The sequence below is a fragment of the Bemisia tabaci genome, chromosome 4, assembly GCF_918797505.1.
Source record: "Bemisia tabaci chromosome 4, PGI_BMITA_v3".
In the NCBI taxonomy this organism is placed as follows: domain Eukaryota; kingdom Metazoa; phylum Arthropoda; class Insecta; order Hemiptera; family Aleyrodidae; genus Bemisia; species Bemisia tabaci.
The window spans coordinates 28,357,620-28,385,184 of NC_092796.1; the positions used below are offsets into that span (position 1 = coordinate 28,357,620).

Below are 27,565 nucleotides of genomic sequence, written 5' to 3' on the forward strand. Positions count from 1 at the left end.
CCGGTATTTTTTCTGTTTTTTTTTCAGGTAAAGATACCACTTTTATTGGTAATCAATTCCCGGTAACTTTGCCATTTTATCTCGGTAATTCTAACACAGTCGATAAAAAATATTGGTGTTTTTACCAAGGTCCAGTAAAATTACCGAGAAATTTCAATGATTTTACCGAGATTTCTAGGTACAATTACCAATTCCATAAATGGTAATTTTACCAAGAAAAAACTGGGATCGAATAGAACCCTGAATTCTTGGTAATTTTACCCTTTTCTTAGTAAATACACCGCGATTTTTTTTTTGGTGCGTGTTCTCCACAAAAAGGGCATAAGCCAGCAAACGCCCTATCATCGAAAAATATCATTTAGATCGATCGAAACCCCCGACTTAGGCAAGAAGTCGTCTTCCTTTATTGCGGGAAAAATGACGTAAGGCGCATGTTTTATTGTTGGATCATGAGAGTTACCAAGTCCGGGACATGGTCACTGACTCGATGGTTCACTCAGATCTGTGCACTACGTGCACTACTATCCTAAGGAAGAACGCTAAGTGAACATTAGAGACGATGCCGAATTTCCCTCGATAATGTATACATATTAGAGGAAAGTGATGAATATTTTTCCTTGGCCATTCGTCACCTTCCGGCCAAAGTATCACAAGACCCATGCGACGTTTCAAAATTTCCGCCGCCATTTTATTTTTTACAGAGAGATTGTTTGTTGAATCTGTTTGAAAGTTTCACTGAATTACATTGGCAGCACTAAGAAAATTCAGTGAAATTTTCGGACAGTTTTGTTGAACAACCTCTCAGTAAAAAAATAAAATGGCGGCGGGCTTACATTTTTAAACGTCGCATGACGCTTGTAATACTTTGGCCGGAGGATGAGAAATTTCGGATACTTCACTTCGAATGGAGGATAAAATCCCCTGAAAAATCGGAGGAAGAATTTCGACGAGTCTTCCTGAAATACCTATGATGTTTTATCGGAGAGAATTTTGCGACGTCAGAAGGTTCACCCGGCATTCTTCTTAGGGTCGACAGTGCAGGTTACAGCCTAGCTGAAACTGGCGCCTGGCCAAAGCGTCGAGTCGAAATGACCAAGGGCCACATTGCGACGTTGCCGTCCAAGGCAATAACGCCGCGACTTAATGCTGATTTTTTTTTTTTTTTTAAAAAAAAAAATGTCCGACTGTACGTTAATACAGACGAATCAACGAGAATTCAAATCTAACTGGGCAATCAAATTTTTTAGAAGAGAACGTTTGTGCGGATTCCTTTGAAAATTTTCAGGGAATTTGCTTCGTACTTACTATTCCGAAAATGTACCATTTGAACAAAAATCCGCACCGTTTTAAAAAACCGTTTTAATGTAAAAAATTAAATTGCCCGATTTTTGGCAATAGCTGATGTGGCTTAGTTCCTTTCTGCTCTATGCAGTCCAATTCATCCTTTGTAGCTCTACGATTATACAGTGGCACACCACTGAGAATCGAAACTGACAAAATGAAGCATAATGGTAATCAGGATGTTCCTCTGGCATTTCCCGATTTTCACGGAAAAATGCCTTCATAAAACCCAGGATTTTTTCTAACTTTCGCCTCATTCGCTTTCCTTGGGAGGAAAAGACAAATTTTACGCCTAAGTCCGAAGATAATATTCAAGATTTTCACCTTTCATCCGATTCTTCGGAGCAAAGTCAAGCCTGACCACGAATTTTAAAAATTAATTACATCTTGAAGAATTCCCCGGTTTATGAGCACCAATTGGACATATTTCTGCCAAAGGGAACTATGTCCCTTATGACGTGAGCCCTGTTACGCATGCATCTTATGGGTCTCAGAGCTCATATCTCAATGCACATAGTTCCGTTTGACAGAAATACATCCAATTCCCTGGTTTATCCGTATTTTTTTCAGTCCCTGGCGAATCCCGGTATTTCCAGGTCCTAGACACCATAACCGCATGGTTCCCTCATAATAGAACAGTATGTGAGAAAGACAAATTCAAATTTTGATTAAAGTTACGACGCACAGTGGATCGAGTCTACAGGAGAGGTCGGACACGAAATTTTTGACTAAAACTGCAAATGTTGATGTTCATTTCGTCACATTTTACATTCAAGGGGTTCTCATCGAAGGAAATTTGACAAGAAAACCAATGGAACGACTTTCAAAACCTGAAAGTTGTGTATACATGGAGCTGTGAGTTTTTAAAGTTTCCAGTTAGGGTTGCCACAGAATTTAGAAAATACAATTTCCTGACATTTCCCTGATTTCCCTGACACATTTTAGCGAAATTCCCTGACAATTGTAGATGTGACGGATGGTTAAGCAAGCATAATTGAAAATAGTTTTCAGGTAAAATTTGTTGTTCGAAACCTCAAACCCATTCTAGAAAGCAAATGAAAGTGATTTGAATCACTAAAAACAAAAAGGGCACATGTACAGAAAACCAAATTGTTCAGGAGACACAAAAAACTGTTTATTTCGTGGTAGATATTTTTTGGAAAGTCGTTATGTTTAAAAAAATATCTACCACGAAATAAATAGTTTTTTGTGTCTCCTGAACAATTTGGTTTTCTGAACATGTGCCCTTTTTGTATTTAGTGATTCATTTAACAAATTTTCCCTGACATTTTCGTCATTTTCCCAGACATTTCCCGGTTTCCCCTGACTTTTTAAAATTCCCTGATATTTCCCCGTTTTCCCTGACTGTGGCAACCCTGCAAAGTTTGTCCGACCTCTCTTTTTGACTAGACGCACTGTGAGGCGCCTGGCGTGGATGGCAGAATGCGGAGCGGGCTTGTTCTACTAGGGCGAAAAGACGAGCTCACCTATGACGGACGGAACGCTGGGAGAGGACTGGCCACAGGTTGGAATGGGACTTGGGCTGAGGTCTTCCAGCAGAGATGATTCAGAGACGTACTCGTAGGTGGTCGTTTCATCCTTGAACTGGATACGAAGCTGCAACAGAAACAATGAACAAAATCAATGGAAAAAAGAAGCGAAACAACGACCGAGTAGCAATAAAGGAGTCATGCTAATGGTTATTTGAACAGCAAGAGCTTCAACTGTAGAGTTGGGTGTTGAAAATTAAATCATTTGGGTTCCATTAGTGAGCGTCTTTCACTGGAAAAAAGTCTATCGGCACCGAGTTCAGACTCATAAAAAAATTGACGGGACAAAATACTCTTGATTCAATCGGATTTTTGCTCGAATCAAAAGGAAATCCGCGATTACGTAGCATGGTGTCAACAAATAGTTTTTCTAAGTTTTTGTTGACATTGACACCATGACCATCTAAAAGTAAAAAGTTCTGACTCCTATGAAAGATGATCGCGGTGTCAACGATCAATTTTCCCTGACATTTCTCGGTTTTCCCTGACTTTTCAAAATTCCCTGACGTTTCCCGGTTTTCCCTGATTGTGGCAGCCCTGATTATTGTAGGAAAAATCATGACTCCCACAGCAAGTAAGGTTCAGCCTTTTTTTTCTGTACAGGTATGAGTACAAACGAAACATAAATTACCACGAGATGATCCGAATACTCGTTAAGGAAGGGAAGGGGGGGGGGGGGGCTGGACAATGTGAGGACTGTTGCTTGACATCAAAGCCAGGCCAGGATCAAGGAATCAGACATGCACTCCATCCTCGATCAGCAATTTCGTTCCGGCCTGGTTCTCCACTTGATTATTCAAGCTACGCTTCCATAAAGGGTACGCGACCGCGCCGCGCGAGTAATGTGCGCGGCTGGGCGCAATGATTTTTGGTATGTTTATACTGCGCCGTGTTACCCAGCAGAGCAGTGACATTCGTATTTGCGACAACGAGTTTCCTTTAAAATGGAGATGTTGCATGTGTGAGAAATTTGCGATTTGACCAATGATTCTTATATAAAAATTCGCGAGAAACACGATGGTGCCACTGGTTTCCTCTGAAATCATCTCCCAAGCTCAAAAAAAGCTCTCAAAGTGAGGCCAAAATGGAAGGGATATCCCACCCTACCCTGAGAGTCCACGTCTACACAAAAAAAAACTCTCCATGCAAAGATGGGGGGCAAATACATTAGCAGGGTTGCCGCGTTTTCAGTCTTGGAGTCCCCAAATAAAGTGGCAGGCCACTTAAACCTATGGAAAAGGATCGATAAACAAGGTGTTCGCAGCGAACACCTTAATAATAGATTCTTTACTATGGGTTTGAATGGCATAACAATCGATACTTCGCAATCCACGCCACGCCACTGCAGTTCTTGCCACTTACTGTTAAAGATGATAGAAATTTTTTTGCTCCCCAGTTCGATCTCATGGTTTCATAGTGGTTCATACGGGCAATATTACGTCTCGGGGAGTTTCCCAGAAAAATCATAAAAAAATTATGTTTCTGGGAACAAGTTTGATCTATTTTTCAAAGAATATTACCCGCGCAGCTGACCAGATTCGTGTCGCGCGCTGTCTGTGGAAGCGGGGCTCGAGCCTGCTTCTGCCTCTCACCGCGACAACGAGAAGATCGCTGCCGTGCTGAGGAAGAACGCCGTATGAGCCCTCAGACGTTGCCAAATTTCCTCTAACAATTCATAAATATCCGGGGAAATTTGTGAATCCTTTTCTTTCAATTTTTCAGAGAATTTCGTTCGTAATTTGATCTGAAGTGTCTGAAAATTTCGATGAAAAATATTCCGTAACTTTCCTCAAAAATGAAAACTTTATCGGAGGAAATTGGGCAACTCTCGAATGCTCATACGACGTTTTTCCTTAGCACGGCAGATCGGCCCAAGCTCCTGCGTTTCCACAGCTCCCGTCAGTTTTCCTTCCCGCAGCTCACAAAGGAGCCTCCTATTCAAATTGGTCTACGATAAAATCTCTCAAGTTCCATTTTCTGATGAGCCTTGACGTCCATAAGAATGCATTCAGTCTCGGATTCACGCGACAACAGGGAAATAGTAGTTTCAGCATCGGCCGATTTGCTATTAATTGCGATTTTCATAATGCTTTCTCGCGATTTGAAAACATACAAATTAGAGGATGCTCTTGTCTGGCCGACCAATTTGCCTCTTGGGCGAAAGTGGGATCGGTGCGGGAGTGGCGACTTTACACGGTTTTCTTCTTACTTTAATTTTAGGTCCGTTGCGCAGGGCATGAAATTAAGTTGGGCATATTATTGCGGTTTTTTCTGAATTTTGGTGACGGTTGTCGGTTATGGACCAACACACAGGGAATAGCTGCCTTCCATAATTTTTTGCGTTGAATTCATCCACGGTCTCATAGGAATCAAAATCCACCATTGAGGCGGGATTTCAGGGGTCCGTCTCTACACAGGGTGTCTACTGAGGTCCACAAAAATAAAATAAGTACTTTTGAAGTACTTGTTAGGTACTTAAGGAAAAATTTAAGTACCTCGCTTTGGAGAAAAATTAAGTACTTTTTAAGTACCTTTTCGCGACGTATCGCAATTCTTCGATTTTGGCACTGCCGCGCGCTCTACTTCGGCTATTCCCGTGGCCTTTTGGCTGTTTCCGTCAAATCGAGGGAAATGCCTTGTTCCGCTCCTCTACAACAACCGCGTTCTTATAGGCTGATATTGTACTAATACGCCTGACGGCCAAGCACAGAGGTTTCATAACTATAAGGCGATCGAACTGAACGCGCAGCGCAAAATGCGAAAAATTACGGACCCTCCGCGAGATTTACGTACTTTTAAGGTATACCTACAGATCGACCTAAAAAATGCGTACTCTTTTCGGACTTTACGGACTGGTAGACACCCTGCTACATAGTCCACTCTCCTGCAGTCTGACGGTTTAAAACCCTGGAGACAAATGTAGAGATAGTGATTATTCAGTTTCACCATCGTTTCATTCAAACACTCGTCCGGTGATGTCCATTACAAAACATCGAACTTCCACGCATTCGTTGAATCATCGAGCCCAGCCGCGCAGTCGAGTCAGTAGCGTGACGTGCTTTGCGATACATCGATTGATCTGCCATTTGAACCCTTGAAAAAGAATCGATATACAGAGTGTTCGCAGCGAACACCTTAATAATCGATTCTTTACCAGATTCAAAGGGGAAAATATCGATAATCGATATTCACGCCTCGCCACTGGTCGTGACGCAAGCGTCGACGACACGTTCGGCGTTGGGCGAAAATAATTTCGGTACATGATACTCGTACTTCCGAAAAAGGGAAAGTCGAAAGGTATTGGGGGATTCTGTTCGCGCCATCTTGCCAAAACCGAGGATTTAACGACCGGTTTCATGGTGATCCGACCCTCTCCGGCCAATTACGCGGGATGTTCAAAAGCTCATAAAACTGAGCTCTGGTCAGTGACACCCATGCGACTGGGTTGAGCAGCAATGCCGGCTAGAAAAACGAGTACAACCAAGACGTTTCGGCTGGAAACACCACAGCTTTCTTCGGATGGATAGGATATATAATAAAGTGTAAAAATTTAAAAGACTTAGTGCTCGGTTGTACTTTTCTAGAACAAGATTAATAATCAAACGACTGGATTATCTTTCCTCAAAAGTCCATCTCCATTCATTGATACACCGAGAAAAATCTTTAAAATGGAGGGAGAGGCGCACGGAAAAATATCACACATTTTTCCACAGCATGATTTTTTCCAATTTCCCCTACTTTTCAAGAGCTTGCCATCCTGTTTAAGTATACGGTTATCGGCACCACACCGATGCAATAAGTATTCCATTCTTTGATACGCCAAGAAAAATCTTTTAAAAGGAAGGAAAGACGCACGGAAAAATATAACGGTCCTGGAGCAAAATTCTCTGACTTTTCCCGATTTCCCCTATTTTTCAAGAGCTCGTCATCCTGTTAGAGTATGCGGCTATCTGCACCACACTGATGCAATGAGTATTCCATTCTTTCATACACCGAGAAAAATCTTTTAAAAGGAAGGAAAGGCGCACGGAAAAACATCACAAATTTTTCCGCAGCAAAATTCTCTGACTTTTCCCGATTTCCCCTACTTTTCAAGAGCTCGCCATCCTGTTCGAGCATGCGACTATCTGCACCACAGAGATGCAATGAGTAAGCCTACCAAGTCTATGAAAACAAGCTGGAGCGCGAAATTACGCATTTCGCCTCCTGATTACTTCTCATTACCGATAGTTTTACATGGCGTATGAAGGCCTATCACGAGTCAATTTTTCAGGATTACCTCACCCGCGAGCTGGTCTCACGAGCATCTTTGTTGAAAATAAAAGAATAATAAACTTGTGTAACGAGAGCCTTGTGTCAGCCCCACGATCGGATACGTCCAATATCCAAGTCTCTCACGCACAGTGGCGTGGGTCCCATTCCCCGAGGCAAAAGACCACCATCAGTTGGACTATATTTTGCAATTCGGGACAGCAATTTCTTGCTCGGTTTGGAAACAAGGAATGTACCATTTGTTCATCCCTAAGTACATGAGTGTTTTTACGGATGAGTCAAAAATCGAGGTTCCTAATTACAAAATCAAGTCCAGTTCAGCGACGGGTAAATGCGAAAAATGCATACCTCAATGAGCCACTGCCCACTATAGTGAGCACGGAAAAAATTATATTAGGGCTGAGCCCTAGAATTGCTTCACCTCATACCCCACAGGGCAGGCCCTGCGCTGGTAGGGCCCAGCTCTACCTGGACAGGGTCCAGCCCTTACTAAGTAGGGCTAACCCTGCAGCAGGTAGGTTTGGGCTCTACCCGCGCCGGGCTTGTCCCTATGGGGTATGAGGTAAAGCACTTTTACCTACTCGGTTAGGGCTGGGACCTTCCGCGCAGGTACCAACCCTAAACTCGATTTTTCCGCATAGGTAATGTACAAACTAGAAATTTAATAAACGTCTATTGTTTGATCTTAAAAATTTAGCATAGAAAACAATTTACACGACGGAGAGTTCAAAAATCAACTTTTCAACGAGATGCCAGCAAGTATTTTTAACACAGATCAAGTGGAAATTAAATTATCCTAACGACGTTCTAAGTATTTTTGTCATGTGAGCGATATTAACTGGACTGGCGTGAATTCAAATCTCCCGCTCATGAATACATAATGGTCTCAGTGGCGTGGCTTGTTTTGCGATATATCGATTGTTATGCAATTTAGGCCTACGGAAAAGGATCGATAATCAGGGTGTTCACCTTAATAATCGATTCTTTACCATACGTTTAAATGGCATAACAATCGATACATCGCAATTCACGCCACGCCACTGAGTGGTCTACGTACGTCAGATCGCAAACTAAACGTTACCGTAGCAGTCTATACGATACGAAAATATGGCAATCTCAATCTTGACGCTTCGGCTCAGCTATACCAAATTGTTTACACTTTGAACAATAAAGGGTGGGAAATGAACAATGTTTGATTGAGAAGCCTGCCAAAACCGTTGTGCGCGCTTTGACTCACGTCAGGTATCGTATTTTTGGCAACGGGCAATTCAAATTTCACGTAAGCCATGTAACATTAAAACGTTGGTATCTTAGTTAGGGGTTAATTTCAGTAATTTTTGATGCAAGAATTGTGTTCTCATGAAATTCTGGTCAAAGAACATGTATCTGAATGCTTAGATTCGTACCTCGTCTAATGGTCCATTACTTCATTAGGAACTACGCTGCGTGGTAAGCAAGAACGCCGTAAATCCATCAAGATTATCCCTCGTTTTTTGGAACTTAATGCTTTACAACATAAAAGCTGCTTTACAGACGCACCTCAAATTTTCAAGATAAGTTCTTGATAGTATTTGCGAAAAAATTCCGTAAAAATATCGTCCCAAGGTACAAAAGTTTTTCTACTATGATACGTTGTTGCCAAGAAAAGTTACAACGGCATTTACGGCGTTTTTGCGTTGCACGGAAGTACAATATCTGGTTCATTTTAGAAACATCATACTTGCTATCACTGGTAAAAAAAACCTCTTGGACCAATGCCGCGGTGCATTGACTTAAGAGTACAGTTTCTTGTCGCCGGATTTAAGAGTCTTGAACTCTTGTTTCAAGCGGATTTTGCATTGATTCAAGCGGATTTTGCATTGAAACAAGAGTCCAGACTCTTAAATCCGGCGACAAGAAACTGCACTCTTGAACCAAGAGGTTTTTTTTTACCAGTGGAGTTTCCAAAAGTTCAAGGAATTAAATTTAGAGACTTTTCCTGGTTCTCTGCGATTTTTCCATGTATACTGATTGTGAGACATTGAAAAAACTCGTCAGCATGGGATCTGCGGATTTTTGGCCAACGGCGAGTGGGAATCGAACCACTGCACGGTGGGACGTATTCCCGGGAATGGTTTACGGCTACCGCGCTACTCAATACACACGCATTGTGTTCGCGTGGATTCATAACTCGCCTTTAGCGAACCAATTTTATTTTGTAAACATGTCCATTGCGCTCGGTCATTGGACACGTCCGTAGCGAAGAATGAGTCACCTTCAACACGGCGCCTCATGCCCGCCGTTTCTCGATCCTCTTCCTCGAATCCTTCGCCTTACTCCATTTTAAATTAACCTCAAATTTACCGCATGAAATCGCCGCAACACCATGTCAGTCAAGTCTGTCCTGTCGCTTCAGCTGAAAAGTCGGAGAGTGCCCATGCCGAAGATCTTCCTCACATCCGCAGGGATTTTAAGACGGATATTCGAGAATGATACTGATCCCATAGTCCGTCCGTACTATACTGCCGTCTGCCGTGCTAAGGGAAACGCAAATTTTGATTGGAGTTCCAACGCACAGTGGATCGAGTCGAGTCGAGGAGAGTGTGGACATGAAATTTTTAACTAAAACTGCAAATTTTGTTGTTAATTTTGTCACATTTTACATTCAAGGGGTGCCCATCGAAGAAAATTTAACGGTAAAACCAATGGAACGACTTTTAAAACCTGCAAGTTATGTATAAACGGAGTTGTGAGCTTTTAAAGTTTCCAAAGTCAGGGTTGCCACAGAATTTAGGAAATGAAATTCCCTGACATTTCCCTGATTTCCCTGACACATTTTGGTGAAATCCCCTGACAATTGAAGATAAGCCGGATGGTTAAGAAGGCATAATTAAAAATAGTTTTCAGGCCAATTTTCTTGTTCAAAATCTCAAACCCATCCTAGAAAGCAAATGAAGGTGATTTAACGAATTTTCCCTGAGATTTTCGTCATTTTCCCCGACATTTCCCGGTTTTCCCTGACTTTTTAAAATTCTCTGACATTTCCCGGTTTCCCCTAACTGTGGCAACCCTGAAGGTTTTCCAGAGCTCCGGAAAGCATGCCGCTTCCTTTAGACGTCAACCATGAAAACAGAGTCCTTTGACAGGCGCAAGCGATCCACGGACCGGGGACCGGGGGAGAAAAACCCGCGTGGAAATTGTGTAACAAGGCACATGGGACATTCTGCCAGGCTTTTTCGAGCTAAAGCCATCGATCTGGAAACTATTCGCGGTGGGGACGTGCTCGGATCGACGAGGCCGATACGTGAGCCAATGTCGATGGACGTCTGCTTACCCATGACGTCATCGTGCGAGCCCCCCGCGTTCACCGATGATGCCTACTTTCCTTGGACTTGGGTGCGGAGCACGTCTTGACAACTGACGAGTAGTGACGAGAGCCTCGTCCCCGACGTCGACGTCGCCTCTTCCAAAAGGAGAGACGACAACGTCACAACGCTCCCGTCCTCAGGAGAACCTCTTAAGTCTCTTCCCACGTTGCCAAGTTTTTGGAGTTTCCTGAAAGGCCAGCAGCGTGCTATGATTGCAATGAGTAGGCTCGTACTTTCAAGGCAAGTTTTGTAAAGGACATCATTTCAATGGCTTTGAGCTCGTATCATGGATCAGATTGGGACGTAGCAGTGATTGGAATGCAATGAAAATGAGGGAGAGGAAGAAGAGAAGGAGGTGGAGGAGAAGGAGAGGGAAGAAAAAAATGAAAAAGAAGAAGAAAAGTGCCGAGAGGAAGGAGAAGAGGAAGGAGGAAAAGAGAAAGAAGGACAAAAAGAAGAAACGGAGAAGACAGAGCTTCTTCTCATATTCTCTCTTTTATCTTTTCTTTCCTTTTTCTCCTCCTCTTCTTGATCTTCTTCTCTTTCTTTCCTTTTTCCCTCTACATATTTTTTCCCTCCCTCATTTTTCTCGTCTTTTCCTCCATCTCCTCTCTCTTTTTCTTCATTTTTTCTGCTTATTTTCCTCTCACATCATCCTCCTATTCGTTTTATTCTTCTATTCCCTTCTCCCATGCATCTTTTTCTTACTCTTCTTTCTCTCCCCTCCTTCCTCCTCTTCCTTTGCTTCCTTCTCTCCTCTTCTTGTTATTCTTCTATTCCCTTCTCCTCTGCATCTTTTTCTTCGTCTTTATTCTCTCTTCCTCCTCTCCCTTTACTTCCTCCTCTCCTCTTCTTTTCCTTTTCTATCCTATACTCCTCCCTCTTTTTCTCCCTATTTCTTTTTATCTTCTTCTGTTTCGTCACCCTTTTTCTCATGGTCTCGTTCCTCTTTCTTTCTCTGGTACTTCTTCCCCCTATTCCTTCTCAACACGGAGAAAAAAAACTCGTGCGTGGGACCCGAAGTTCAGGTCATATGGATCTCTGAAGTTTTCAGATTAAGCATCTGAACACTTTAGGTCTAGCTGCCGAAGTTCGGATCATACATCTGAAACTTCAGTTCTTACATCTGAAGTACTTCAGATGTGAGAACCGAAGTACTTCGGATGTGAGAGCCGAAGTACTTCGGATGTGAGAACCGAAGTACTTCAGATGTAAGAACTGAAGTTTCAGATGTATGATCCGAACTTCGGCAGCTAGACCTGAAGTGTTCAGATCCTCAATCTGAAAACTTCAGAGATCCATATGACCTAAACTTCGGGTCCCACGCACGAGTTTTTTTTCTCCGTGAAGAATTCCTGGATACCTCTTCTCCTTTCTTTTCTACATTTCTCTCTTCTTCTTTTTCTTCCTCTTCTGCTCCTCAATCTTCTGATTTCGAATGAATCTTCATCCGACTCATCGTCGCTCCCCTTGACGTACGGGCTTATTCCTGTATTTCCACATGAGCATCAAGAAGCAAAGCAGCGTTATACTGATCACAGGGCTCACGCGGAAATCGCGATGTATCGATCATTATGCTCCTTTAACCTATGGTAAAGAATCGATTATTAGGGTGTTCGCTGCGAACACCCTGTTTTTCGATCCTTTTCCATAGGTTTAAATGGCATAACAATCGAAATATCGCAAAGCACGCCACGCCACTGATACTGAGAACAGGGCTCCCTTACGTTAAGAGGAGCGAGCCTCGAATCTGTGAGACTAGGCTCAAAATTCGGCAACATTGGAGTGTTCATACGTCGTTTCACGTCACGTCAGCGAGACAGAGCCCGAGGAGCAACGACGACGACGATAGACTAATTGCCCGGGCGCAGGCGCAGTCGCCAACGAACCCGACCATCGCGATAAGATAAGAATTTTTATGCGCGCTGACGAGAGAGATCGATTTGAGGATAGAGATCTCCGCCGATTTCCGCCCGATCCATCGAATCGACTGCTGTTCTGCCGTGCTAAGGAAGAACCCCGTATGAGCCTTTAGACGTTGCCAAGTATCCTCCGATAAAAACCGAATTTACTGGGGAAATGGCGGATATTATTTTCCGAAATTGTCAGACAATTTTGTACGCAACTTAATCTAAAATATCTGAAAATTTTGAGGAAAAATATGCATGTATGTTGTCAAAAATACATGTTTCATCAAGGGAAATTTGGCAACTCTTGAATTTCCATACGTCGTTCCTTCTTAGCACGGCAGCGCTTTCCTGCACCGCTCATTTCGATCGACAATCTCGATGGACGATTTGTCCGGTGGAAAGTTACATAAGCGATCAATCGATCAATTAGTGGAGCCCATGGTCGATCCTTATCTTGGAGCTACTGCTCCTGCCTGGCGCCCTGGTGCGGTGTCCGACTCCCCATTCGTCGCCGTGCCGGGGCTCTAAAATGCCCGAGCTCCAACAAATTAGGCAGGAGTAGCGACCGATGGGTCGGTTAGTCGGTCAAATCGTGTTTCGGTGATTGGATATTACATGGCTCGACAAAAAATAACGAGGTTTATCGAACGTGAGCTACCGCTGCACAATGGATCGAATGAATGGTGAAGGCCGGACAAAATTAGGAAACTTTAAAAGCTCATAACTCCGTTCATACGAGACTTTGAGGTTTTAAAAGTGGTTGCGTTGGTTTTCTCGTGAAACTTCCTACATTATGCACCCCTAAAAATTTAAAATGTGACGAATTAAACTCAAAATTTGCAGTTTTAGTTAAATATGTTGATTCCGACCTCTTTGATTAACTCGAATCACTGTGCGACGTCTGAAACTAATGCGTTTGCTGACTGAACACTTAGGTATTCCTCTTTGAAAGTACTATGGGCGACAATCTGTGTTTTTTTGTTTTTTATGGTGGGGGGGGGGGGGTCGGGGTAAGAAAAAATAAGAAGGCACGGACCAACAGGGACAAAACTTTAGAGGCGGAGAGTTGTGTCGGACTTTTTTTGGGCGCCTCGTTCAGACAGTGCTCTGAGTTATTAGGCGCCCTGCAAGTTTCCATTTTGAACGCATTTTGCGCGTGGCCTGATGATTCCTGAAAGGGATAGAAATCCGTGGACAGCCGCTTGGCGACCAACTCGTCGACTCCTCTTGGGTACTTTTGCTCTCCGACGCTTGGTATTACTTCATTGTTGGCAGTTGAGTGACTTGTTAACGTGTTACATTGCCAAGTGCACTAAAGCTTTCTGCCTTCCTGAGGCAAAACCTCGCATGAACAACAGGATATTGCCAGGTCTCTTCCCATAAAATAGAAGTTATCCGGAATTTGAGGCCAGTGTTCGAAACTCACAGATGCCAACGCGCCAAATGCTCCTAAAAAATCGGCATTGGCGCCTAAAAAATGAAGGCTCTGCGCCAACGTGGCCCCTAAAAATTGCCTCTCTCCACCCCCCAAATAAATCCTAATTTTTCTGTTTGGTGATTTTTCGAAATTTCCCCCAAGTTACAGTTACTGGTTCTCTGTAACTAAAACATCTTGCGTCTAACTTTTCACTAAATGCGCCGTGATATACAGGCAAAAAAGCAATCTAGCCCCTAAAAATCTTCAATTGCCCCTAAAAATAGAGCTTGATGCGCCACATGGCTCCTGAAACTCAAAGGTGAGTTTCGAACACTGTTTGTGGCTTAGTCTCTTAGAATTTTTCCAGAAAATTTAATTCGCTCTTCATTTTAGCATACCTGACATTTTTAAGGAAAAGACTTTATATAGGATTCCTCAAAATTAAGTATTTTATTGGAGGAAATTTGGCAACATTTGAGTGTTTATACGGCGTTTTACCTTAGCACAGCGGCATTGTACACTCACGTGACACGCAGCTCGACAGCCAAGTATAATGTAGAATGAGGTGGGTACTGCCCGAGAGAAATGCTCCAAGTCCGAAAGTAAAAGTTCTCGCCGATCCTCCTAGAGGACCTCAAAAAGAACACTGTACGCGCTTTCAAACGTTCCCAGATTTCCTTTGATAAAATGTGAGTTTCCAGAGAAATCCGTGGGTATTTTTCTCGAATTTTTCAGCGAATTTTATTCGCGATCGAATCTAAATTATCCGAAAATTCCGAGAGAAAAATTCATTAACTTCTTCACAACTAAGCACTTTATCGAAGGAACTTTGGCAACTCTCAAATGTCCATACAGCGTTTTAACTTAGCACGGCAGTACTCATCTCGGGTAGGGCAAATCACCATTTTCGTGTTCGTGCACACTATGGTTTCTTCCAGTTGGCGATCTCATCAATTCACATGTGAAGCATAAAAATAGTTTGAATATATTATTAATGTAACGAAGAAGATCAAAAACCAATGCGCACTATACAGTTTCAACCAACAACTTCACAAATAACGAAATTTCCGCGGATTCCATGAAGTTTCTCCATATTTCCGCGATGCCAGAAGAAGTTTCTTGATAATTCCCGGTATACCTCATTTTCAAGATTTCTGAACTCGGATAGCTTAATTACTCGAATTTTTCAGTACCAAGGAAACTGCGTATTATTAGCAGCTCTGGTGCTTGCACTAGAGCTGCTATTCCGGTCGGTCCCTGCTGGGGAGTATCAATGGACCATGTTACATTGGAGAGACCGCGCGTTGGTTGATGGGAATCGGCGCCATTTTCGACTATGTACCTTGTCATGACTTTATTTTATTGAATATTGTTTTATTGTTAGCCAATGCTATGTTGTGTAGTGTATTTTTGGAATCATGGTGATACAGTCAATAATTCAAAACTTGTCTGTGCTTTGATCTCGTGATGGAAAAAATGTACTTTACGTTCAAAATTTGAAATTTTGAATTTTAAAGCTTTCGCGGTTTTTTGGAAGAATGCAGTGGTTGGAGCTTCCTAGGCATATTACTCGATATCAGCTGATAGCAAACAAAGGTTACCAAGGAAACCGTAAACGTTTAATAACTATCGTGCGAATGCGTTGGAGCTTACTGCTTGTTTTTTGAACTCCTGACGATGAGTTGAAAATCCCGTAGAATTCGGAGACGGGCTATTCTACAGTGACCAATCAACGTCGAGGATTAACGGCACTTTCTCGTGGATCCACCTACGGTTTTTATAGCCTTGAACTTTAATCGCGGCGTCTTTAATTACCTTCGGAAAGTAACTCGGGGCTCGTAAAAGGCCACGTCACGTGACCATAAAGAAAATCCAAGAGCGACGGAGATCTGACGTCATGTCGACGAGGCACCCTCCATGATCGCACGACAGCCGCACCCTAGACATTTTAATCCGACCGATGCGAGTTAAAAATCCGGGAAAATCTGCCCATTGAAAACTTTCCGATCTAAAATTGGTCCTGCATTCTGATTTCTGCATTGAGGTTTTCCCCTCATGGAGAAGGAAAAAAAAACAGAAACAAGAACTACATACTTTGAACTCTTCTGTGCAGCTTCAAATATGCAGTCCATATCAAATTACATTCTAGGGCGTCTGCGGTCTCGGGAGAAAACAGATTCCCTGACTTTTCCAGATTTTCCTTGCCGAAACGCGCGAAATTCTCTGATTTTCTACATCAACAATTTGCACGCGTAAAACTGAAAACGAACGATTTTGGCATTCATTTCACAGCAAATAGCAGGTCCATTAGAACCATTTTACTTCCGATGTTTATCAATATTTTAACAGACTAAAATCACAATTCCCTACAGAAACTCATTCTTCTGTTCACTATTCGGAGTGTCGCTTACAGCACTGATTCTCGCACCAGAATGTGAATGCAGCTTGGTTTGAGTGTGTGAACAACGCTGATTTATTTTTTCAAAATTCCTGTTTTTTTTTCATAAAATTCCCTGACTTTTCTCTCATTTCTCGGGCTTGATGAAAGTGTCTGAAAATTCCCAGTTTTTCAGTCCTGTAGTAGACTCCTTGCATTAGTTCGCGAAAGGCGATTGGAAAGATGCACGAAGGAATTTTTTGATAAGAGACTGTTAGCAACGCAAAATTTTTTACCAATGTTTGTTATACTGTAGTGCTTCATGAACTCCGTCGACATTCCAGCTTTTTTTGGGGGCTAATAAATGGAGGTGTTTAGGATTTTCCAAGAATTTTTTAGGAAGCAGGTCGATGGGCTCTTACGACCTTTATCATTCCTCTTTTTGAAATCAACAATTTACGGGGTTCTTACGGACTTTTACATCAACATCATCACGGACTTTTACATCTTTTTTGATCTCAACAATTTACGGGGTTCTTACGGACTTTTACATACCAGTCACCATATAAAAATTGTAGATTTTCTATAAGCTTTACGACACTTCAATGTACTTCGCTCAATGTTATTAATTGTGGGGTTAAGCACACAAAATACCGCTTAAAATTCCTGAAAGAGAAAGGTGAAGGAAAGGCTGACGATTTTGCAGAGCGAAAAAACGGGATAAAATGACTTGCGAACGGAGACATTACTCGACAGGGAACCGTGCCTTTTGTCTCAAGGAAAAAAAGGCACTACTGACAAACCAAAAACGATATTGAAAATATTCAGATTGAATGTTTCAATATAATTTGCATCATTTGACGACTTGCGCATTTCAATAAATTCCTCACGACTGCGTTCAACGAATAGGAAGCCATGTGTGATTCTAAGGAACGTCGGTTATGTAACAAGCCCTCCGAAAAGTTATTCGATAAGTTCAGTTACGTCAATCGATTCACAAATTAACATAAGTACCTAACCTTATGGTGGTTTGCATTCTCTTTGGGACTGAAAATATTGGCTGTATCTATTTTGAGAACCATTCATTGCGATTAATTATTCATACAAATAACCCCACCGACAACTCGCAAGCAAACAAGCGTGTAACTCCATGACAAAAAATTGGCAGCGTTGAGCGAAATCGCACCAAACGCTTTGAGAAGCAAGAGATCTACTCGTTAATTCGTTGACAGAATTCTCGATGAAAGAAAGTGTTCTTCATAGTAAATCAAGTACTTGGTTCCTCTCCATGGATTCAGTTTCCTTCTTAGGTGAATGTAAAGGTGCCGACTGATCAATTAGCTTCCTCCAACATTTAATTGGACTACATTTTGCAATTCGGAACTGTAATTTCTGGCTCATCTGTTAAAATACTTATGTGCGTGGGGACATACGCTGTTTCTACACTGAGCCAGAAATTGTAGTTCCGAATTGAAAAATGTAGTCCAATTTACCTTATTTTTTCTTTTTAATTATACAATTATAATAGAGAACAACAGACAAAACAAAACATATTGATGGGTCTGTTGCGCGCTAAACTTAGGACAAAATTTCTTTTTTGCAGATCTAATTATGGAAAAAGACATCGAGTCGTTGGTTAAAAGATGGCAAGCCTTAAAAATGACCAGAAAGAGTGACCAGCTGGCTAATCAGCGATATGTTCTGGTGATTGGTAGATTCCCTGACTCTCCCTGATTTTCCCGGTTATGCAGACCGCCGGCAATCCTGTGAACAGCACCAGCAGCATGAGTGGTGAAACTGGTAGACAAAGCGACGAAGAAGACAAAAGGGATATGGAGGGATCCTATTGGCGGAGGCGGGTGGTTGCAATGGACAAAGGTGGAAGGTTATAGACTAACTAGCGGCAACCCACGAGAAACACTACAGTTAGTCCATCGTTTACTCCCTTGTCTATAGGTATAGGTTCACCCATTTCAACTAATAAGGTCACTCAATACTCCCTATGTCCTCTTTGTCAGTATCTCAGTCTATCAATTTCAACGACCAGCCCGCGATGTCCTTTCCCTGAACGCTGGCCAAACGGATGGAAAACAGCGAATCCCGCGAGGAGAGCAAAAAACACCAGGAACCGTCAAAAAAAGAAAAAAACTGACAGGGTCAGTGGGGTCAAAAAAATAGACGGAGATAATCGCTGGGTACCCAGCGAGAAAAAAGCTCTCGAGTAATTCTTCCGTGCTAAGGAGGAACGCCGCATGAACATTCGAGAGTTGCCAAATTTCCCTAGATAAAATGTTCATTTTCGAGGAAAGTTCTGAATACTTTTCCGTAAAATTACCGGGAATGATAGGTGAAACTGCGAACGAAATTATCTGAAAAATCGGAGGGAAAATATTTACACGTTTCCCCCGAAGATTCGCGAATCGCCAAAGGGAATTTGGCGAGGCCTGAGGGTTCTTACGGCGTTTTTCTTTAACGCGGGAGAATTAATTATCGATCCGTGGAGGAAGCGTTCGTCGGGTGGGAATGAAATGGAAACCGAACTCGGGATCGACGCGGCGAGCATTGCCGTGTTACGGAAAAACGCCGTATGAGCCTTACGACGTTGCCAAGTTTCTTCGGATAAAAACTGAATTTATTCAGAAAATTCTGAATATTTTGTCCCAAAATTTTGAGACATTTTTGCACGCAATTCCATCTAAAATATCTGAAAATTTCGCCGAAAAATATGCATGAATGTCGTCAAAATGCGTGTTTTAACGAGGGAAATTTGGCAACTCTCGAATGTTCATACGGCGTTCTTCCTTAGCACGGCAGAGCACGAGGTGAGACTGAGGTGACTCATTAATAATGCGGCGAATCCATTGTTCTTGTTTCGTTTGTGACATCGGGATCGGGCGAAGCAGCGCCACGGAGCATCCGTCAAAAACACGATTAGCATTTGATGCACGTCATTTGCCGCATTTGCCGGCTGCATCGCGCCGAGTCGAGCGTCCGACTCGATTGAGTCATTCCTCGAAGAAAGGACGTTTAAGCTTACGGTGCTCTTCCCATTGTGCAACGTCTTAAATAATTACTGACGAACCGATAGACCACTGCACTAGAATACTGCCGTGCTAAGGAAGAAGGCCGTATTAGCCTTCAGACGTTGCCAAATTGCCTACAGTGAAACAAGAATATCCTGGTAAACTTATAAATATTTTCCCCCAATTTTAGCCAACTAAAATACTTCAACTTGAAACTTTCATACTTTACTAATATACAAGCCAAAACAGTAACTACCACGCTAAAGTACGCTGGGAAAAAAAAACACATTGGATCGAGAGTCCAGACTCTTAAAAACATCGACAAGAACAAGTACTCTTGATTCAATCGGAATCTAGCTTAAATCAAGAACCAAGCCTCTTAATTTAAGCGAATTTCGTTTTGATTCAAGCAAAAATCCGATTGAATCAAGAGTATTTTTTCCTGTCAATGTTTTCAAGAGTCTGGAATCTAGGTCCAATGTGTTTTTTTTCCAGTGTACGCCCCAAAGAGACGTACAGGAGATACATTTTGTTAAGTTCGCTAATCTCATAGTAGCTGGTTTGCTTAGATGCTCTTAGAACATTAATTCTTGTTATCTATGACAGCAAATACTCTACTCTAAATATTTAAGTTCGCGAGTAGAAAGAACAAGGGAGTCAATATTAGCTTAACTCATAGCATAAAGAGTGATAATCGTGTTACACCCTAACACTCAACATTCTGAACATAGCAGTACGTCTTCTAAGGTTACCTCCCTTTGCAATCTAATGCTCCTTTTTTTCATTTGCATTATTCTCAAAAACAGCGTGAACTGTACGGGTTGTTCGTTGTTTATAGCTGCTGCTGAATTTTTAAAAATTGAATTCTTCCTCGTCAGAAAGCCGCACTTATACTCGAGTGCCTAGACAGTAAGCAATTTTATCGTCTTCGTAAATGACACTTAATCTAGGAATTATGGTCGACAGTTTCAGATTGTTTTCCTTCCTCCGATGCTACCAACGACACGATCAATCCACAGTGCTGCCATAATAGTTAATTATGAGAGTAAGAAATGCGAACTAGGAACTGATAAAAAGTTCTGCGAAAAACAACAGCCGTAGTTTCGATTCTTTCTCTTTTTTAAATGGATTACACAATGTTGATGCGATGGCATCGTTAATTTCAAGGAAAAATATGCATGAATGTTGTCAAAAATACATGTTTGACCGAGGGAAATTTGGCAACACTCGAATGTTCATACGGCGTTTTTCCTTCGGCAGAAATAGCGTGCGCACCTTGGAACTTGGCGCACTTCGCGAGTCAAGAGCCGAGAGCGAGACTAAAAATCGGGGAACAGCGCGATACTTGAAGTATCCATCTGGCTTTGCAGGCGCTTCCCTCGATCGTCTTCGCACAAAGTTGACTGTTTCGGCGATTTTTCTGCGGACGATGAGGTCCTTTTTCACACACACATGGGGCCAAACGCTTGATACAACTATTCCGACTTCCAAGTTGGTAAGATTGCGAATCCACGAGATGAGGGCGAACGTGAACTCTTTTCGGCAGACTCAGAGACTTTAACGCATGAGTAGAAAAGTGCATGGAACGAAATACGTGATACAATTATGGGAGAAATAAAATCCTCTAACCACAAAATGAAGGAGAAAATTGTGTTTTGATACATTCTGACTATTCGGTTTGTCAAACCCAACTTTCACTGATAAGTTGACACTCCTGATAAGTGATTTTTTATTCCCGGACAATTCCTGTTATTTATCGGGTATTATCGGTATTCTGAACACTGCAGATTTATGGCTTCAACTTTATTTTCCTCTTCCAGAACTCCTACTTCTTCCCTAACTCCCAGACTGTAGCGATTTTGCAAGTTGGCAAAACTCCCCCCCCCCCCCCCCAAAGAATCGATTGTTTTACATACATTTAGATGAAGGGAAAACAATGTTGCCAACTTTCTGGAACAGGGTTGCCACAGAATTGAGAAAATGAAATTCCCTGACATTTCCCTGATTTTCCTGACACATTTTGGCGAAATTCCTTGACAATTGAAGATGTGACGGATCGTTACATAAGGCATAATTGAAAATAGTTTTCAGACAAAATTGGTTGTTCGAAACCTCAAACCCTTTCTAGAAAGTGATTTAACAAATTTTCCCGGGCATTTTTGTCATTTTTCCTGACATTTCCCGGTTTTCCCTGACTTTTTAGAATTCCTTGAAATTTCCCGGTTTTCCCTGACAGTGGCAACCCTGCTGGAATCGCCACTGCTCGCAGACCCTTTTAACTTCCCTCGTTTTTTTTCGGTTTCCTTAATTTTCCCCGAAGAGAGGCATACTATGAGCGGAGCGTAGTAAGGAGGTAGGATGCGGGGGACTTACTTTTTCTCTTTTGGCGTGTTTTTTGAGGTTAGATTTGCCGTTGATGAGGACGTTGTCTCCGATGAAGGTGACGCTGCACCTGGTGACTTCCTCGCAAGCGAAGGCGTCCGACTCGTTTTCGTTGTCGTTCTCGATCTCGTTGTCCGTCGACGACTCCTCGCTGCTGGCCCGCCGCCGTCCCAGGTAGATGATCCCCGTCTCGTGAGGGCCGCCCAACTGCAACATCACAAAATCACACTTCGTTAGATTTCTCGTCCAAAGATAGGGGAAAACATATTCTATTGGATTAGGAACCTTCGGTGTTGCTAAAAAGAGCTGAAGATGCAAAAAAAAAATGAATGAAAAATGAAAAAAGGGGAAAAGGGAAGGAAGGGGTAGAGGGGTAAAGGGGGAAACGGGGAAACGGGGGGAAGGGGGCAAAGGGGGAAAGGGGGAAAAGGGGGAATAAGGGGAAGGAGGGGAATATAAATGTAAAAAAATGATGGAAAAATGAAAAAATAAAAGACATTTAAGAAATGGAGAAAAATGGAAACAATGAAAAAATGAAAGAAAAATAAATCTCGAAACAAAATGAAAAAAAAAAAAAAAAAATGAAAAATGAAAGAAAAATGAAAAACGGAAAAAAATGAAAGAAAAAATGACCCTATAAACCGTACCATAAACTTTCATTTAATAATTGATCAGGAACTTAAAATGTTGCGATTAAACCACAATTTCTATTGTTCTTTTCACAGCCCATTCCCTGATTTTTACGAGCTCATTTCCTGATCAGAAAGCAACATTTTCTCCCACTTCTCCGGATTTGCTTGCGAGAAACCATACAATTCTCCAGAGTTTCAAATATTCATATCGATTGTTATCATGTTTCAGCCGATTTTTGGTGCACAGTCTTTTCAATTCTGAAAAGATTTCTGATGTTTACATTGGGTATCCGCTTGATGAAATCTTTTCTAGTATTGTTTATGATCCACAGTTGTCAGATTAAACGATAAAATGTGAATAATACTTTACATCGGTTTAAATGGGGAAAAGTGCTGATTTCCCAGCACAACGTGGCAAATATAGTATGATCTGAGACTCAGATATGTCATTCAAAAGGTTAATAATGGCGGCTCAGGAACAATAACCTACACTCCAAGCGGTAGAGGAAGAGATTCCAGGTTTCCAAAACAGATTCCCTGATTTTCCTGATTTCCCTGAAAATTTTCATTTCCTTCCGAGCCCCGGTTATTTCCGGATTCGGACACCATTGATTAAACACCCGAAGCGGACGTTAGGAGCTCAAAAAACTGCAAAAGCAGAGGGTACGGGTGAAAAAACTAGTTCCGGACTACGGCATTAAATTCGCTTGAAGAGTTCGATTTCGGACTACGTAAGTCGGATCTCCAGCTACGGGCGCGCGGGTGGAGGCGTCGTAATTAGGCGCTTAATTCATCTCCGATTTCCTTGCGGGCAATTAAACAGCTCGAAAAAGAAGACAAAATCGAGGCTCTCGACTTTCGCCGCGGGACCAGCGGTGCGTGACCGGAGCGGCACACGGTGGAACGAGTCGATGGTGGAAGTCGGACAAAATGTGGAGACTTTAAACGCATATAACTCCGTTTATACAAAACTTTGAGGTTCTAAAAGTGGTTCCATTGGTTTTCTCGTGAAATTTTCTTCTTACAGCCCCCCTTGAAATTTAAAATCAGGGTTGCCACAGAATTTAGCAAATGAAATTCCCTGACATTTCCCTGACACATTTTGGTGAAATTCCCTGACAATTGAAGATGTGACGGATGGTTAAGAAGGCATAATTGAAAATAGTTTTCAAGCAAAATTTCTTGTTCAAAATCTCAAACCCATTCTAGAATGCGAATGGAGGTGATTTGACGAATTTTTCCCTGACATTTTCGTCATTTTTCCGGACATTCCTCAGTTTTCCCTGACAGTGGCAACCCTGTAAAATTTGACGAAATAAACATCAACATTTGCGGTTTTAGTCAAAAATTTCATGTCCGACCTTTCTAGTCGACTCAATCCACTGTGCGACACCCGAGGTGTTGGCTGTTGGCGTTGGTCGTTGCGGAGTCTGCGGACAACCCCCCCCCCCCCCCCCCCCCCGGGAGAGAGTCCATTCTCGAGGAGAATCGGCGACATCCATCAGATTAACGCCGGATTACCATCTCTGCCGTGCTCAGGACAAACGACGTATGAGCCATTACACGCTGCCAAACTTCCCCGATTAACTAAGAATTTTCAGAGAGACTTGTGAATAATTTCCGTCTCAATCTCAGTCTACGGCGAGTGTAATCGCACTTTGATCGTTAGTGTCTGAAAATTGAGAATTTGCAGGTGTCTGATAGTTGAAGAATTTCGTGTGTAAGGGGAAGAATGTGAACACGAGGATAGCATTCAGTGGCGCGGCGTGCTTTGTGATATATAGATTGATCTGCCATTTGAACCTGCTGGAAAGGATCGATAAACAGGTGTTCGCAACAGAACACCTTAATGATCGATTATTTACCATAGCTTCGAGTGGAAAAATACCGATAATCACTCACGCCTCTCCACTAATATGACAAAATAACCTAACCTGCTAAAATACTTGTGTTTAAATCGGAAATGCCGCTGGATGACGTAACAAGGCGGCACATTTTCTCACTTTTAAGCCTATTTTTTTACTATTTCCCGCACATCAGAAAAAGATTATGATAATTACTGCAAACTCAGCTCATAAAGCACTCTCAGATGAGGCGCTAAAATTTTTGTGAGCTGATTCTCCGTTGCAAGGAAAAAGATTCATAATTTTCCTGAGAAATAAACATTTACCCGAGGAAATTTGGCAACATTCGAACGTTCATACGAGGTTTTGCCGCACGCCCGCGAGGCTAACCGAGCTTCCCTGGCCCAAGGCTATAAAGAGGATGCAGAACAATGATATACTTAAAAATCACTATCGCCGAAACCACGCTCAATTGCCTCGAGATCCTATCCCGAGTATCCACGCCACGCGCTTTTTGTTGTGTCTACGGTGCTTTGACACGAACACTCTTTCACCGAACAATGAGACTGACTTTCGGTTGCTTCCATTTCCATTTCTATCTTTAGGTACTGAGAATTTAAAAAAAATGAAGCTGGCGCGGCGTTTTGCGTGCTAATAACTGGCCTCTCACATGGAAAAAAAATGAAAGGAAGTGGCCACATTTTCTTCTCGATAGCATTAACCAGAATCAGTCCGAAACTAAAAACGTTGCGTAACTTCCTCTCGCATGTTCTATTCATTCACACGGAAACTAAACAACACAACGCGATGAAACTTTCAGTGAATTTCTTCTTGATCGTGATGAATACATTCACAAACTTTCAAGAATGCTCGTTGGATTTCTGGTACAAAAACACAAGACGAGATGCAATTAGGCAACAAACGGTGTATCCAGGTACATTTCTGATTCAATCGGTCCATTTGTACCTATCTACGTCACAAGTCACGACTTTTCCTTCCTTTCAACAGATTTCTAGCTCCTCCTAACACACTTTGCTTTTATCTCTCCTCGCTGTTGATTACTACAGCGCCTGAATGCAACTATTTCAGCTCCAGGGCTGTCCGCATTGCATACGCAGAAAATTGTAGGCGCACAAGTTTCTTTTTTGTTGCATTCACATTGACCCGCGATAAAATGTGCTGTTTTGAAGCGAGGAAATGAATCAAAGTAGAGGTGACGCTGAAATACATCGTCACGGGGTGTCTACCTCTTCAAAATAAAATTAAAATTTACGAAAAAGAAGAGATGAAATCCAAGAAATTTCTATGACAAATCGTACACCTATACCTCCAGAAAGCTTCAACTTGTATGCAAGAGGTATCCAATTTTCAAAATGCTCCTATTTTCAGAGCCTCCTTCCGCAGTAACTGTTCCCCCACCCCAACCCTTTCTACCTCTTGTCAACTGGGCTTGCGACTGGACTCAAATTTCAAAATGCCCTGACCTTTCTGAAAAAACCCCGGACCAATTCGTCGCTTCCCTCACGAAAGAACGTACCTAACTATATTTCAATGGTGCCAAATTTTCCCTCGCATATTAAATTTTAATCAGAGGCAAAAGACCCTCCACTGGCCTCTAGGCGACAGGTGGAAGCTTTTACTTTCGGGGATTCAACACTTCCTTATGGACAATTATAAGGGAGCAACAGTCATCACTCTGTTTTCGGCTGTTGACCTACTTACATGGTGAATGATGAGCTTCGGGTGACGTCATGAGCCGAACAAGTTTCCCAAACTTCGACTTGTTTTGGCTTGTTTGCAAAACGAAACTGCCAATACGTTGTTAAACATCAACCATGTAGGTAAGTCAACAGTTAATTGTTGAAGTCCCGAAAGAAAAAGCTTCCACAATTATTGTAGAAGCTTTTTCTCGGCTAATAAAGCCGAGATTCGAGAAGAGGGTCTCTTGTCTCTGATTTTTACCAGGAAAATCTTGAGAATTCCCTACTGAGAGTTTCGCTGATTTTTCTTCTGATCTCAAGCAAAAATCAGAAAAAAATTTGATAACAATTGCACGTGTACATGCCTGTGAAAAATTGAATCGACGGAGTCAATTATGCAACCTTCCTTCGTCTGGAAAACGACGGATTTGGTTCTCGTTTTTCTCAATATTTGTCGGTACTTCATTTCTTAAAACAAAATCCACAATCTAGCAACCACTGATCGATATGCTCCGTTGCCAAAACGGACAAATGCCTTAATTCCCAACAAATTGGTGCTTCCAGATTTATCCTAACCGTCATCACCCTGATCAATTCTGATCGCCCTTCCCTCGGAAGATTCCTGAACCTGCGCGTCTACATCCACAACATTCATCTCCACTCGACACAGGTGGAATCGTACGACACATCGAAATAGAAAGTGGAACCTCTTACTTTTCATTAAAGCTGCGCCACTTGGATCGTAAATACGAGTTAGGAAAAAAAAACCGCTGAAATTGGTCGGCGCGAAGTCCGCTAATGACTTGAGCCTGAGCCGGGCTCCAAGTCGAGAGTAACACTTAAGCCGACGAGTCGAGAGTTTTACCATTCATGAATTCATTACGCGCCATGTTGCCAGATCCCCGTTCGACTTTAATTATACGCAGCATCTGCCGGGAAGTAGGCCGATTTTCCGCGCCGCAACAGCCGGCTCTCGCCGTGAAATCGGACCTTTGGTGTAGAATCCCCGAATCCACTTGTCCATACTCCCGTGCTAAGTAAGAACGCCGTATGAGCCTTCAGACGTTGCCAAATTTCCTTCGATAAAAATCAAATTTACTGGAAAAATTGTAAATATTTTCCCCCAAAATTTTCGGACAATTTTGTACGTTTAATCTAAAATATCTGAAAATTTCTAAGAAAAATGTGCATGAGTGGTCGCCAAGAAATACACTGCCGTGCTAAGGAAGAACGCCGTATGAGCCTTCAGACGTTGCCAAATTTCCTTCGATAAAAATCAAATTTACTGGAAAAATTGTAAATATTTTCCCCCAAAATTTTCAGACAATTTTGTACGAAATTCAATCTAAAATATCTGAAAATTTCAAAGAAAAATGTGCATGAATGTCGCCAAAAATACACGTTTCATCAAGGGAAATTTGGCAACTCTCGAATGCTCATACGGCGTTCTTCCTAGAAGTTTCCAGCACTCCCGTGCTGGGGTAAAACGCCATATGAACATTCGAGAGTTGCCACATTGCCCCGGATAAAACACTTTTTTATGAGGAAAATTATGCGGGTTTTTCCTTGACATTTTCAGACGTCTTAGATAGAATTGCGGACGAAATTTTCTGAAAAAGTTGAAGGAGGATATTTACAATTTGCCAGTAAATTAGGTTTTTATTGAAGGAAATTTGGCAACGTCTGAGGGCTGGTACGGCGTTTTTCCTTAGCACGGTAGCGTGGTAAGATAAAACGCCGCACAGTGAAACGAGCTCACTGGAAGGAGAC

At 42.2% G+C, this 27,565-nt stretch overlaps 1 protein-coding gene across 1 annotated transcript in view; it reads right to left on the reverse strand.

The window, feature by feature from the left end:
* The window catches only part of bif (protein phosphatase 1-binding protein bifocal), a 74,934-nt gene that overhangs the window by 4,873 nt on the left and 42,496 nt on the right, over positions 1 to 27,565 (reverse strand). Inside the window, exons 2-3 of the mRNA XM_019049352.2 lie at positions 21,611 to 21,826; positions 2,829 to 2,958 (exon numbers count right to left, since the gene is read on the reverse strand). Coding sequence (XP_018904897.2) covers positions 2,829 to 2,958; positions 21,611 to 21,826 — 346 coding nt within the window. The remainder of the gene's footprint in view (positions 1 to 2,828; positions 2,959 to 21,610; positions 21,827 to 27,565) is intronic.